The 13790-nt window shown below is 30.6% G+C and overlaps 1 protein-coding gene across 1 annotated transcript; it reads right to left on the bottom strand.

The window, feature by feature from the left end:
• Positions 1-1064: 1064 nt before the first annotated feature.
• LOC141348889 (integrator complex subunit 9-like) lies at positions 1065-13790 on the bottom strand. Its single transcript, XM_073853200.1, has 7 exons — positions 13752-13790; positions 13487-13659; positions 11239-11363; positions 10981-11148; positions 9326-9424; positions 7144-7281; positions 1065-1493 (listed from the first exon to the last, which is right to left on the bottom strand). The coding sequence occupies exons 2-7, from the start codon at positions 13530-13532 to the stop codon at positions 1317-1319; spliced, it is 753 nt and encodes a 250-aa protein (XP_073709301.1). The 5' UTR covers positions 13533-13659; positions 13752-13790; the 3' UTR covers positions 1065-1316.

Below are 13790 nucleotides of genomic sequence, written 5' to 3'. Positions count from 1 at the left end.
CAGCACAGATTTCCCTGGCGCTTTGGACTTTGAACCCTGGCTAAGGAGCTTGTGCAGAGCTGACAGAATAAATTTGTGCGTGTCTTAGACAACATAACATTCTGTAGTTTATTTACTAATGATTTAAGGCAAAGTCCCTTTAAGGCATGTCACTCGGCGGCCATCTTTGAAACGCCTCTGGCCAGGCAAGTGCAGCTCCTATCTCTTTGAATGGGGAAACATCAAATTCTCCAAAACTGTTAACCAAGCTTAAGACTAAATTTCTTATTTTAAATCTCCAAAGAAATCCAACAAGAACTGCCTCATAAATATGATTCCTTGTGCTCCAATAGAGTTAAAAAAAACGCTTATTTTTCCGGCTAAATGAGCCAGTGCGCATGCGCAGTACTGAGCGCACGTCTCAGAGCGCCGACTGTTTCTATAGCAACCGGGACTTCTGACGGCAGCTGCAGTGACGCACTGACTTTACTAATCAACGATTGGCTCTTTCACTAAGAAGGCGGGGCTTCGCGGCCATAATGAGCGTTGCATTTTTCCCCATTCAAAACTGTACGAGTGACACGTCTTGGGTATTCTATAGTCTTTGTTTAAGGCCATTTGGTGATTTCAGTCATCATACAGTAACCAGCAACAACCAGCTCTTTCTCTTCTCATGGAGGACATGCGATGTGGTTCGTGCTGTCGGTGCTTGTAAAGATTTTTGCGTCTTTCTCATACAGTTTTGAATGCTTGCACACTGTTGGCATGTTTGCTGCATTAGTGCACGCCTCTATTTGATTGCATCACGTCATTGTTCGGTATCATTTATTCTGCCTTTTCACTTATTTGAACACCAAAAGAGCTTTTTTTTCGCTATTTTCAGCTGAATAATTTCGGTTGCCGAACATTCGGTGCATCCCTAATCACCATCATGAATTACTTTGTTTTGTGAAACATAAAAGGCAAGGCAAGGCAACGTTAGATCTGATGTCAGTTACACCAAATGCCATCAACTGGCACATCTCATAACTTGGCCATGTGGAATAAACAACATCATCTGAATTTCAAATGAGAGAAAACAGGCTTTAGAAAACACAGAAAAAAAAGTTTTATTCCAAAAGCTTATTTTACAATGATATAAAACAAATAAAAGTCTCCATCCTGATGTCTACTAAACAATAATACCTTATGGAAATCTGTCTACAGATGTAAGGGATGAGTTCATCAGCCACACACAGTAGTTTCTGGCTGGGGATGTGCAGAGGCAATGTTATTACAGCCACTTTTCATTCGCGTCCAGCTATTATCGGCCGCAGGCGAGGCGCTGGGGTCAGAGGTCATAGTTTCTGGAGGAAGTGGAGCACCAGGTCTCTGAGTGCCGTCCGCAGCGGCTCGTTGTTGTCACAGATGATGTGTGTCCCGTCTTCCTCCAGCTGGATGAGCACGTCTTCCGCCTGCAGGTGAAGAATGTGCCCGTCTGCCGTCTCCTCCACCTTCACCTCCCTGATGCCATTCTGCCACCAGACAGGTTGAACACAATCATGCTGTCAATATTAGCCTTTTGAAACTTTTAGTGTTGCATAATGGGTTATTTCACATACTATTTTCATTTACTATTCAAAATAATTTAGATATATACACACAAAAGTTTGGGATCAGTAAGATTATTAATGTTTTTTTTTTTTAAAGAGTTTCTTCTGCTCATCAAGGCTGCATTTATTTAATCAAAAATCCAGAAAAAAAACAGTAATATTGTGAAATATTATTTCAGTGTAAAATAACAGTTTTCTATGTAAATTTATTTTAAAATGTAATTTGTTCCTGTGATGCAAAGCAGCACTTTAGTCTTCAGTCTACATGATCCTTCAGAAATTCTATAATAAATAAAATGTTAAAAAGAACAGCATTTATTTAAAATAGAAATATTTTGCAACAATATAAACTACCATTTAAAAGTTTGTGGTCAGAAAATGTTCATTCTTTCTTTTTTTTATAATTTTATGTTAAGGATGTGTTAAATTAATAAAAAGTGATAGTAAAGACTTATATTGTTAGAAAATATTTCTATTTTGAATAAACTATAAATAAAACAATATCTATATACATAAAATAATACAACATAATTGGGATACCATTATAGTTTTATTCATATTTTTAATTCGTTTTACTTTTATTTTTTTGTTATTTTGTTTGTCATTTTTTATGCATGTATTCATTTTTACATGTTTGTTACTTGTCTATATAGTTTATCCATTTTTATTTCAGTTTTAGTTTTAGATATTTAAGTACATCAAGGTAAATTAAAATAAATGTTTACCTTTTTATATTTTAGTTAGTTTATTTCAGGCAAAATGGTTTTGTTTTTTCTTTTAGTTAACTATAATAACACTAAATAAAATATAAATAAATAAAAATATATTTCAGAATATGTATATACTCCAATAAAAATGCCAAAACCACATAATTATTACTATTATTTCTATTATTATAACATTAATAAAACATAAATATTATAATACAATAATTTTAAGTTGAGCTGATACAATTATTAAAACAGAAACAGAAATCAAAAAATGTAAAAAAAAAAAAAAAAAAAAAAAGTCAAAAGCACATTTAAATGACCAAAACATAAATATAATAATTAAATAATAATAAAACAACGCATGAAAACTACTTAAAATGACAAAATCATAAAAGATACTAAAATCTAAATGAAAACCAAAGATATAAAAATAAAAGCTAATTCAAAATACTATAATATATAAATATTACTAAAATAATACTGTACTGGCAATTCTCATGATGAAAATTTTCTCATTATCAATTTTTTTTGCTCATTTTGAATTGACTCGGTCTCAGGCTGTTTAATTACTACAGAGAGCTATAAGCGATGTTAATTACTCCAGCACAACACTCAATATGCGTCTCATAGTTCATCGTGGGATTGATTAGTTTTAATTGGCTCATTCCCGTTTATTTGTTGAAGAGCAGGAGTCTCATCTGAGCGCTGCTCTCAGGTTATCAGTTAATGCTGGAGATCTGGGACGTTTTACGGCGGGATAACAGCTGCGGTCAAACCTACAGGCTCTCAGCGGGACGCTCAGCAGCAGCACTCAGATGTGTGTGAGAGAATGAGTTCATAACCACTCCACAATACATCAGCTTATTACTGTAAAATCACTATTTGTTTTGTGTTTTGTTATAATGTGATTGCTAAGGAGGTTATTAGCTAGTAATGTGGTTGCTAGGGTGTTGAGAATGGTTGCCAGGATATTGCTTAAGTGTTCCGAAGTTTTGTTATGTTGCTACATAGTTGCTAGGCCAATGTTTTGCCATTTCGCCTGTTGCTAGGTGGTTGCTAGGGTGTTTGGTGTTGTTTTGGCAACTAGCTGAAATAAGTTTAAGCTGAATATTAAAATGACTAAACCAAACTACAAACTATTAAAACTAAAATAAAAATAAAGCAAATGTAAATATTTGAAAACGGAGAATATAAAAATAAAACCTAATTTAAAATTTGAACGAATATTACAATTGTAACTAATACCAACATAGTAATAGTAAAATAATCATTAAAAAAATAATTATATACAATTAATATACATTGTTTAAAAAAAAACAAAGCTAAATGTAAATATTTGAAGAAAAAAGATAAACTGTTATTATTGAATTATTATTATTATTAAATAAAAAGGATGAAAATAAATAAAATTAAAAACCTAAAACCTAAAATAAAATTAATATGAAAATAGAGAATATAAAACAATATGAGAATATTAAAATAAAACCCAATTTAAATTTTGAATAAATATTACAATGGTATGTAAATATTAACTATTATTATTATTGAATTATTATTGAATTAAAATGATAGTACAAAATATAGTTTTTAAAAATAACGCAAAATGTAAATATTTGAAAAAGTAGCATTATTATTCAATTAAAATGATACAAATAAATACAATTACTAAAACCCAAAATAAAATTAATATGAAAACAGAGAATATAAAACAAAAGCTAATTTAAAATTGGAATAAATATTACAATAGTAACTAATACCAAAATAATAATTTCCAAAAAACATACATTATACAATTTATATTTCCGGTATATAAAATATATATATTATGTACCAATCTAATATATAAGGCATCAAAATATCAAAATAAATAATAAAATGCAGAATTTAAACAAATAAAACTAAAACAAAAATGTAAATATCTGAAAACAATATTAATTTAAATTATAAATTTAACATTTGAATAAGTATTACAACAGCATGTAACTAATACCAAAATAGTAATACTAACATAATAAAATAAATAAATAAATATATATATATATATATATATATATATATATATATATATACTTTATCTACTGTTTTAAAAATAAAGCAAAATGTAAATACTTCAATAGACTATTATTACTGAATTATTATTGAATAAAAATTATAAAAACAAATACAATTATTAAAACCAAAAATAAATTAATATGAAAATGGAGAATTTTAAATGGAGCTAATTTAGAAAATGTAATAAATATTACAAGAGTATGTAACTAATTCCAAAAATAGAATAAAAATTAAAATATTAGATTAAAATATTGGCCCTAAAACTAAAATAAAAAAATAAGTGAAATGACAAAAAAGCTCATGAATTGACAGAAGCAAATCACTAAACAAAACTAATAAACCTGTACTAAAATTAAAATAAAAACTAAAAATATAAAAATTAAATGTAATTTAAAATATGTAAGTAATGTTAAAATACTAAGTTAAAAGTTTTTTTTTACCTAAAATGCTGAAATAATGAGCTCACTTAATAAAATGATCATTAATTTTGATGAATTCAATTATAGTTGACCAAAAAATGTTGAGAACTATCTTCATAAATGCACTAAAATCACCTTGCATTGTTATGCTTAACACATAAATGAAGTTCAATTTGAGAAAATAGTTCTGTAGATGATGCTTAATCAAATGCAACGACATCCCAACATTTATAAGTGTGACTTAAGTTCTCAGAAATCATTTTTCAGGCCACTGTACATCAAAAAAATAGTCATGCAGTATCTTCAGCACTAAAGCAGCACTTCTCCGACAAACCCAGGCTCGACTTCATTAGCAGCTCACAAAGTCACCTTCAGCAGGATCACCTTCCTTTACAATCATTAGAGAAATTCATTTCGCTTCCAGTTTAATTAGCGTCTAATCGATGTTCCGGGCGCCTGCAGAAGCGCTGCCAGAATCTGCCGTTTGGGATCCAAAGCGAATGAGGAGTTTGCCGTTTCCCTGCATGCTAATGGAGCGCTGGATTTCTCTTACTCCATCCCGCTTTTCATTTAGTTGGCCAACAATGAGGTTAGCGCTGGCGGCGGGACATTCTAGCCACGTCTCTTTAGGCGGTGGGTCGTACGGCTTGAATTACCACCGTCAGGTGTGCGCTTTTCTTTCTACCGCCCCGGGACGTCACACAGACTGGATTTCACAGGTGAAAGCCACTATAGACACTCTTCAAGTCACTCATCAAACGCTTGTCCCGACTTGACTTGAACCTACAGGCACTCTGAACTCTATTCAACTCTCTTCACACATGAGCACTTGGCTTGCTCCTAAAAAACTGAGGAGCACAGTCAAAATAACAGGAGCACCTTCTAATCAATAATCTAAAAATCTGATCAAAAAGTAGCCTTCCCATTACGAGGTGATATTTGACTCCTTAAAGTGATTTACAAGGGAAGTTTTGTTTTTACCTTTGTAATGGCATTTTTATAACAAAAGATATATTTTATAAGCTTTAAAAAAAAAAATGTAATTAAAACAGAACTATATTAAAAAAAAAAAAAAAAAGTCTGTCAATACAAACTTTAGGTTGGCTTGAGAAAGCCTAGCAGCTGTAAAAGCTTAAAGTTTTGAACTTTATATAGAGAGATTAGATTATTAGCTAAACATTTTGCTAACATGATTAGAATGTAGTTAGCATGATTCTAACATTTTTCTAGCATTAGCAAGTTTCTAGCATTAAAGGTTGTATCAGCGATTTCTAGCCTAAAACATAAAGTGTCAAATTCAGCTGACCTTTATTCACGATCCGCTCGCTGCCTGCCCCATAAATTGTCTGTGAAAAAAACGCGTCTCTCTGGTCAGCCTAGGGTCCGAGATATGCCAAAAAAACAATCGGCGCTATCAACTATTCCACAGATAAACAAACCGTGTTCCAACCAATCAGCGTCAGGGGTTTGGTGTTGTGGACTTTCCTACTGGTGCAGGGATGTGAGGGAGGCGGAGCGAAAGTCCACAACACCAAACCCCTGACGCTGATTGGTTGGAACAATGTTTGTTTTTGCTGTGGAAAGGTTGGTAGTGCCGATTGTTTTTTTGGCATATCTCGGACCCTAGGCTGACCAGAGAGACGCGGTTTTTTCACAGACAATTTATGGGGCAGGCAGCGAGCGGATCGTGATGAAAGGTCAGCTGAATTTGACACTTTATGTTTTAGGCTAGAAATCGCTGATACAACCTTTAAACACTGTGAACAAAACAGCTTTCAGTTTCTGAAAAGTACATCATTTAAGAGTTTTTAACAAAGAATAACTTATTTAGCGAATGTAGCTATTGCTCATTGTGAATATTAATGTATTAAAGGTGCCATAGAATGCATTGAGAGAATATTTAAAATTGTTCTCTGATATCTACATAGAAGGTATTTGGCATAGGAAAGGGCAAAAAATCTTCAGAAATGGTTTTACAGGTCCATTTACAACCCTAGGATTTGCCCCTAGAACGAAATGCTCTGTTATTGGCTTATTTGGAAGCTTCATGAATATTAATGAGCTCTGCTCTGATTGGCTGTTTCACAGAGCTCAATAGCTCGCACATGGATAAAAAAATATATTTAATTAGAAAATATAAAATTATGGCATGCAGTTGCTTCAAACAATAATATAAAGCTATTTAAAACAATAATCAATGTAAATTGTGATAACTGTAATTAATAATTGCAATTACAATTTCAAGGGAATAATCGACAATTATGATTTAATAAGATAATTGTGCAGCCCTAGTTTTCAGTCGCAAATGTGACTGAAATGGTCGCACTGTAAAGTCCTGTACAGAACGAGTTGACTGGTTAGGGCACATATGGAGTGTACTGTATGTGGTACCTTGTACAGCATGGCCAGGAAAGGCTCCAGAGGAACCGCCCCGCTCAGCAGGGGTTTGGGGTTCAGGACCTCTGGTGCTTCCTCTATCACCCTCTTCCTCTTCTTACTGGGCGGCACCGGAGCGGGTTTGGGCACCGGCTACAAAACACACACAAACGCGCAAATATGAGCTTAATAGAGTATTATTAGGCTTGAGACACTCACACAAGTATGCAAATCTAGTTACGCAGATGTCTTACAAATGAGGAATACAACAAGCGATTCATCATAGAGAGGCAAATAAACATAAACTGCTCGTAACACAAAGTTTCAGGCATTGTTCAGATTAGTACAAACTAGACAAAAACTTTTTTTTTGTTGTTAGTGGCAAAGCTGCTGAACTAGCCTTGAAATGAACAAGTAAAAATGATGTGAAAAGTCTTGCTTTTTGTTTGGACTAAGAAACTATGCTGATAAATTTGAATTTTAATGAGTTTTGTTAGCTACTAAAAATTGATTTACTTTCAAAAAGTTACTTTAAACAAATAAAATATTATTTTTCATATTATTATCATAATCCATTTTTATTTTATACTTTATGCTCTTTTTATTTACAATGCTCACACAAACCTTTCTTTTTTATTTTTTTATTTTCTATCATGGTTGTGAAAAAAGTCTTGCTTTTTTTTAAAAAAAAAACCTCATTTTTGTTTGAAATATAAAACTGTATAATGTATTTGAAAATAATATGTAAAATAATGTGTTTTATTTATTTTAAATATTTCTTATTTTTAATACATTTATTATTATTTTATTTTCTATCATGGTTGTGAAAAAAGCCTTGCTTTTTAAAAAAAACTAATTTTTCTTTGGAATATAAAACTGTATAATGTATTTTAAAATAATATAATAATAATAATAATATGTAAAATAATGTATTTTATTTATTTTAAATAATTCTTATTTTTAAAACATTTATTTTTATTTATTTTCTATCATGGTTGTGAAAAAAGTCTTGCTTTTAAAAAAAAAACATTTTTAGTTTGAAATATTAAACTGTATAATGTATTTTAAAATAATATAATAATATGTAAAATAATGTATTTAAATTATTTTAAATAATTCCTATTTTAAATATATTATTATTATTATTATTTTATTTTCTATAATATTTGTGAAAAAAAGCCTTGCTTTTTAAAATTTAGTTTGGAATATAAAACTGTATAATGTATTCTAAAATAATTTAACAATATGTAAAATAATGTGTTTAAATTCTTTTAAATAATTCCTATTTTAAATATATATATTATTATTTTCTATCATGGTTGTGAAAAAACCCTTATTTAAAAAAAAACTTATTTTTGTTTGTAAATTAAAACGGTATAATGTATTTTAAAATAATATAATAATATGTAACAAAATGCATTTGAATTGTTTTCAATTATTATTTTTTTTAATTTATTCATTTTTATTATTATTTATTTTCTATCATGGTTGTGAAAAAAACTTTCCTTTTTGCTTGGATTAAAAAAACCTACTTTTTATTTAAATTATAAAACTATGCCATAAAATAGCATTTTAATTATTGTATTAAAATAAATGTTATTGTAAAAAAATTAAATAAATTTTAATTTTTAAGAGTTATGTATTATTATTATTATTATTATTATTATATCATAGATTACTATTTTTGAATATAGAAAACCAATTAAACTGATTAATAATTTTACATTGTTAAAATATTAGATTTTTATTTATTTTTTTTGGTTTGTTTTTTACTATTACGTGATTAATAGTATATTATTTATAATAGTAGTACCTTTACTTTTTCAGTTTTTTTTAATCACTTTAGACAAAAATTGCATATTGTGATAGATATCATTAACCAGAACACTGAGAATATTGCTATTCAATTTTTTTGTGCTCATGGTTGTGATTTTCCACAAAAAAGAAAAAAAATCTTGGTAAACTGGCTAGGGAGTTTTGCATTTTTTAAATCTGAATGCCTTTGGGTTCATGCTGGAAGAATAAACTGTAGTTTACAAGGCAAGCATGATGCAACTGGTTCTAAAGTGGGCTAAAAATGCTTCAGACAGTGTTCAGAAAAATGTAGGCAAATTGATGCATGACAGGAGTCAAGGGCAGGGTCGGCATTTATCAGGTTGTTGCACCGAGCACATGCTGTGTTCACACACTCACTGACCTGCAGAACGTGCTTGTTGTCCTTAGACTGCAGAACCGCAGACACTGTAGCGACAGAGACGCCCGCTTTAATCTCTGACGGCACCAGAGATTTGGCAAGCTGGAGGTTTACCAGGAGAAAAGAGACTGAGATGCTGAGCAAACTCAACAGATGCCTGACAAGCTAGCAGCATCATAGAGAAATACTTTTTATGCTTTCTGACCAGTGTTGTACTAATTAACAAAAACTAAAACTATTACAAATGTATTTGTGTTCAAACTTAAAATAACTGAAAATAAGTCAAATAAGTTTTTTAAATACTAAAATTACTGAACTGAATACAATAAAAATAAAAACAAATAAACTACTGTAGAAATGTAACAAAAAAAATTAAAATGAACTGAAAATGCAAAAATAAAAGCTAATTCAAAATAATAATAAACATTATAGCTGTATACAAATACTAAAAAAAATTTGATTAATAATTCTAAAGGTAAATTAGAAATGTTGCATTGGCAACTAACTAAAATAAGTACAAGTTAAACTAAAATGACTCACTGACTAAAACTATAATTCAATAAACTATTTCAAAATATTTAAAATATGTAAAAAACAATAAAAAAAAATTACTGACTAAACAAGCTGACTAAATTTCAAATGAAAAGTATTTAGAAATATTAATTATATTTGTAGCAATTTATATTAAATTATAAAAAAAAAATGACTCAGGAACATTATTAAAATGTAACTTAAATTAAAATGTAACTAGAAATACACACAAAAAAAACTAAAGCTAATTATAACAATATATAAATAACATTATAATATAAAATAAACAAATTTTAACTAACCGAAAACTATAAATGTTACATCAGCAACAAACTAAATAAGTCTAAGTTAATCTAAAATTACTGACTAAAACTAAAATTAAATAAACTATTTAAAAACATTTAAAAAAAATAATAATAAAGACAAAAAGACATTACTAAAAATTAAACTAAAATTAAATTGAAAAACTAAAAATATTAAATACAATTATTAAAATAACACTGTTTCTGACATAAAAAAAAAAAACTAATATATATAACCTAAAACTGAAATAAGTAAATAAATAAATAAAAAGGTATTTGGAATAAACTTAACTGAAAATCTAAAAATAAAAGCTAATTCAATATGTGACCCTCGACCACAAAACCAGTCAAAACGGTCAATATTTTTAAACTGAGATTTATACATATAGCCGAATAAATAAGCTTTCAATTGATGTTTGGTTTGTTAGGATAGGACAATATTTGGCTGAAATATTTCCAGAAAATCTGCAATCTGAGGGTGCAAAAAAATCGAAATAATGAGAAAATCACCTTTAAATGTGTCTAAATGAAGTTCTTAGCAATACATATTACTAATCAAAAATTCAGTTTTGATATATTTATAAATTTACAAAATATCTTCACAGAACATGATCTTTACTTAATATCGTAATGATTTTAGGCATAAAAGAAAAATCGATCATTTTGAACCATACAATGTATTTTTGGCTATTATTACAAATATACACGTGGTTTTGTTGTCCAGGTTCACATATAGGAATATTAAATATTAATACATGGTAAAAACCTATTCATCTGTATGTGGTTGAAAATAAATCTTTGAGAGATATTCAGATTTATTCTGACCTCAGGCAGCAGGTGGATGCGCTCATAGCGGCGTCTGAAGGGAAGCCCCAGGACGGAGCAGCGGCGGTAGGCCATGGGCGGAGGCTGCAGCTCCAGCATCAGGTCTGAGCGGTGAGGCTGAGACGGAGGAGGCTGCGTGTACGGCTCAGGACACACCACATGAAGAGGCTGACGGGAAAACAGATGAGAACACGTCAGGCCAATTCAATCAACTGTTTTAATGGGCACACCGAGGACATTTGACTTTCCAGACTGTACCTGGATGTCCTTCAGGAGTTTGGACACCTGGTGGAAGTTGAGGCGTGTGTCTATGGGACAGTAAACGCACTTCATCGCCAGCGGCTGGTACGGAGCCAAAGCGTCCAGGTAAGAGAAGTCCGGCTCTGAGAGGCACACGTCATTAAGAGTCAGAGGTCAAAGCGTTTCAGACTGGAGATTAAGCTACATCACATTCAGGGCCTGAAAGCATTTCAAGTCAATTTTCCAGTACATCCCAGTTTCCATGGCAACGGCTCTAGACATTCTAATGGTTTTCTACTGGGGATTTTGCATCATTATCAAATCATTATAAAAAAATATTTGTTTGTAGAAAACACTGTGACAATCCATGCAAAAAATCTTAATGATCCTAAACATAGTCTATGCAAAATATATTTTTTCTTTTGATTTTGGAGTAAAATGCAAGCATGAAGGGCTTTCGTGAGTGCCCTTATTTGATTAAAAATAGAGTAAAAATAGTAATATGTGACCCTGGACCACAAAACCTGTCATAAGGGTACAATTTTACAAAATTGAGATATATACATCATATGAAAGCTCAATAAATAAGCGTTCTATTGATGTATGGTTTGTTAGGATAGGACAATATTTGGCCGAGATACAACTGTTTGAAAATCTGGAATCTGAGGGTGCAACAAAATCTAAATACTGAGAAAATCACCTTTAAAGTTCTCCAAATTATTTTCTTAACAATGCATAATACTAATCAAAAATTACATTCTGATATATTTATAGTAAGAATTTTACAAAAAATCCTCATGGAACATGATCTTTACTTAATTTCCTAACGATTTTTGGCATAAAAGAAAAATCAATAATTTTGACCCATACAATGTATTTTTGGCTATTGCTACAAATATACCCCAGCGACTTAAGACTGGTTTTGTGGTCCAGGGTCACATATTGTAAAATATTTTTACCATTTCATATAACTGTTTTTTATGTGAATATATGTATTATTTATTTCTGTGATCAAAGCTGAATTTTAAGCGTCATTACTCCAGTGTCACATGACTCTTCAGAAATCATTCTAATATGCTGATTTGCTCCTTAAGAAACATTTCTGATAATAATCCATGTTTTATTTGAAAATGAAATCTTTTGTAACATTGTACTAGGGCTGCCACTAACGACTATTTTTATATCGATTAATCTATCGACTAATTTATCGATTAATCAGTTAATCTACAACAATTTTACTTAAGAACATTTTATTTGAATAAAATCAATTAATTGTAGATGTTTTTGATTTTTAAATTTAAGCATTAAAATAGAATCCAGAAAATAATTTGATAAAAACAAAACTGTAAAACTCAATTAATCAGACAGTCTTTTTGATTTATAAATCATAAAAAATATTTAACCATTAAAACTGATTATAGAAAAATTTAAATGTTTTTAAATTAAATTATAAAAAAATTCAAAAATGTTAAAAATATGCAAATAAGGCATTATTTAATGAAATATGCACTAATTTGCATACATTTCTAGTACACTGAGATTAAGTCAGTTTCAAAATTCTTGTTTCATTTTTTTGACATATTAGAGTCAAATGTTTTTACAGAGGGGATTTTGGGTATCTCATGTCACTCCATAATTCAGAAAAAACATTTTGGGGGGAATAAAATGTCGTATAAAATCAAGCAAATTATAAATGAACAAATCCCTCTGTAAAAACCTTCAGGATATAGACAGGAATACAAATGTCAAGTTTGGTGTGTGTAAGTGCTGCTGAAATGGAGATTTGTGGCTCAGTGTAGGAAAAAAAAACTCATTTGGAGAAAACGGCCTTTAAAAATATGGATTGTAATTAAAATCTATTGACACAAATAGATAAAGTGCTATAAAAGAAGCACTTAACAGTGTCTTTTGGGTGTTTTCTTTCCACTAGTCTGAAAAAAACACTTTTTTGAAAAATCTAAAAGCCCAAAATGTTGTTTTTGCCTGCAGTGTCTCCCCTTAAATGGGTTTAATATATAATGCAGCCTTGGGAAAACTTATAATAATCTAATAATGCGTTTCATGGATTCTGGCCATGAAATGAGCCACTTTTGCTGCTTAGTCAATGTGGGCAAAATGAAATCCAGATTTTTCTAAATTTTAGAATGAACGAATCATGACAGCCTACATTTTACATGTCTTTACTGTCACTTTTCATCAGTTTAATGCATCCTTTCTGAATAAAAGCATGCATTTGTTTAAGGTTTGGTGATGTGCTGTATCTCACCGGTGAAGATGATGGTATTAAGGCTGGATTTGCCCCAGAGCTCCATGAAGTGCACCACATCCCCGAAGCGCAGGGACGGGTGACCCGTGAAAACGACACACGGCTGCCGGAACTCACTGCTGAAATCTCCATGAATGCTGGGATAATAGCTTCAGTTTATTCGTCTGGATCAGCTGGAAAAACCAAGCGCATGACAGTGAGTGAACATGAAACCTGTGTGTGTCAATACAGGTATGTATTTTGATAATTTTGCTGTTTTTTGTACCTCTGCATGGGGAAAAGGCGGCTCGGGTAGATAGACCTT

The sequence above is a fragment of the Garra rufa genome, chromosome 13 (assembly GCF_049309525.1).
Source record: "Garra rufa chromosome 13, GarRuf1.0, whole genome shotgun sequence".
Taxonomy (NCBI): Eukaryota; Metazoa; Chordata; class Actinopteri; order Cypriniformes; family Cyprinidae; genus Garra; species Garra rufa.
Note: the sequence above shows the minus strand (reverse complement) of the source record. Positions and strands in the feature narration are given on the sequence as shown.

Excerpts from the sequence above, each read along its gene's own strand:
- LOC141348889 (XM_073853200.1), bottom strand. The coding sequence starts at position 13,532 with ATGGAGCTCTGGGGCAAATCCAGCCTTAATACCATCATCTTCACCG. Across the intron at positions 11,364-13,486 it reads TAATACCATCATCTTCACCG|AGCCGGACTTCTCTTACCTG; the intron begins GTGAGATACAGC and ends TGTGCCTCTCAG. Across the intron at positions 9,425-10,980 it reads GCATCCACCTGCTGCCTGAG|CTTGCCAAATCTCTGGTGCC; the intron begins GTCAGAATAAAT and ends GTAAACCTCCAG.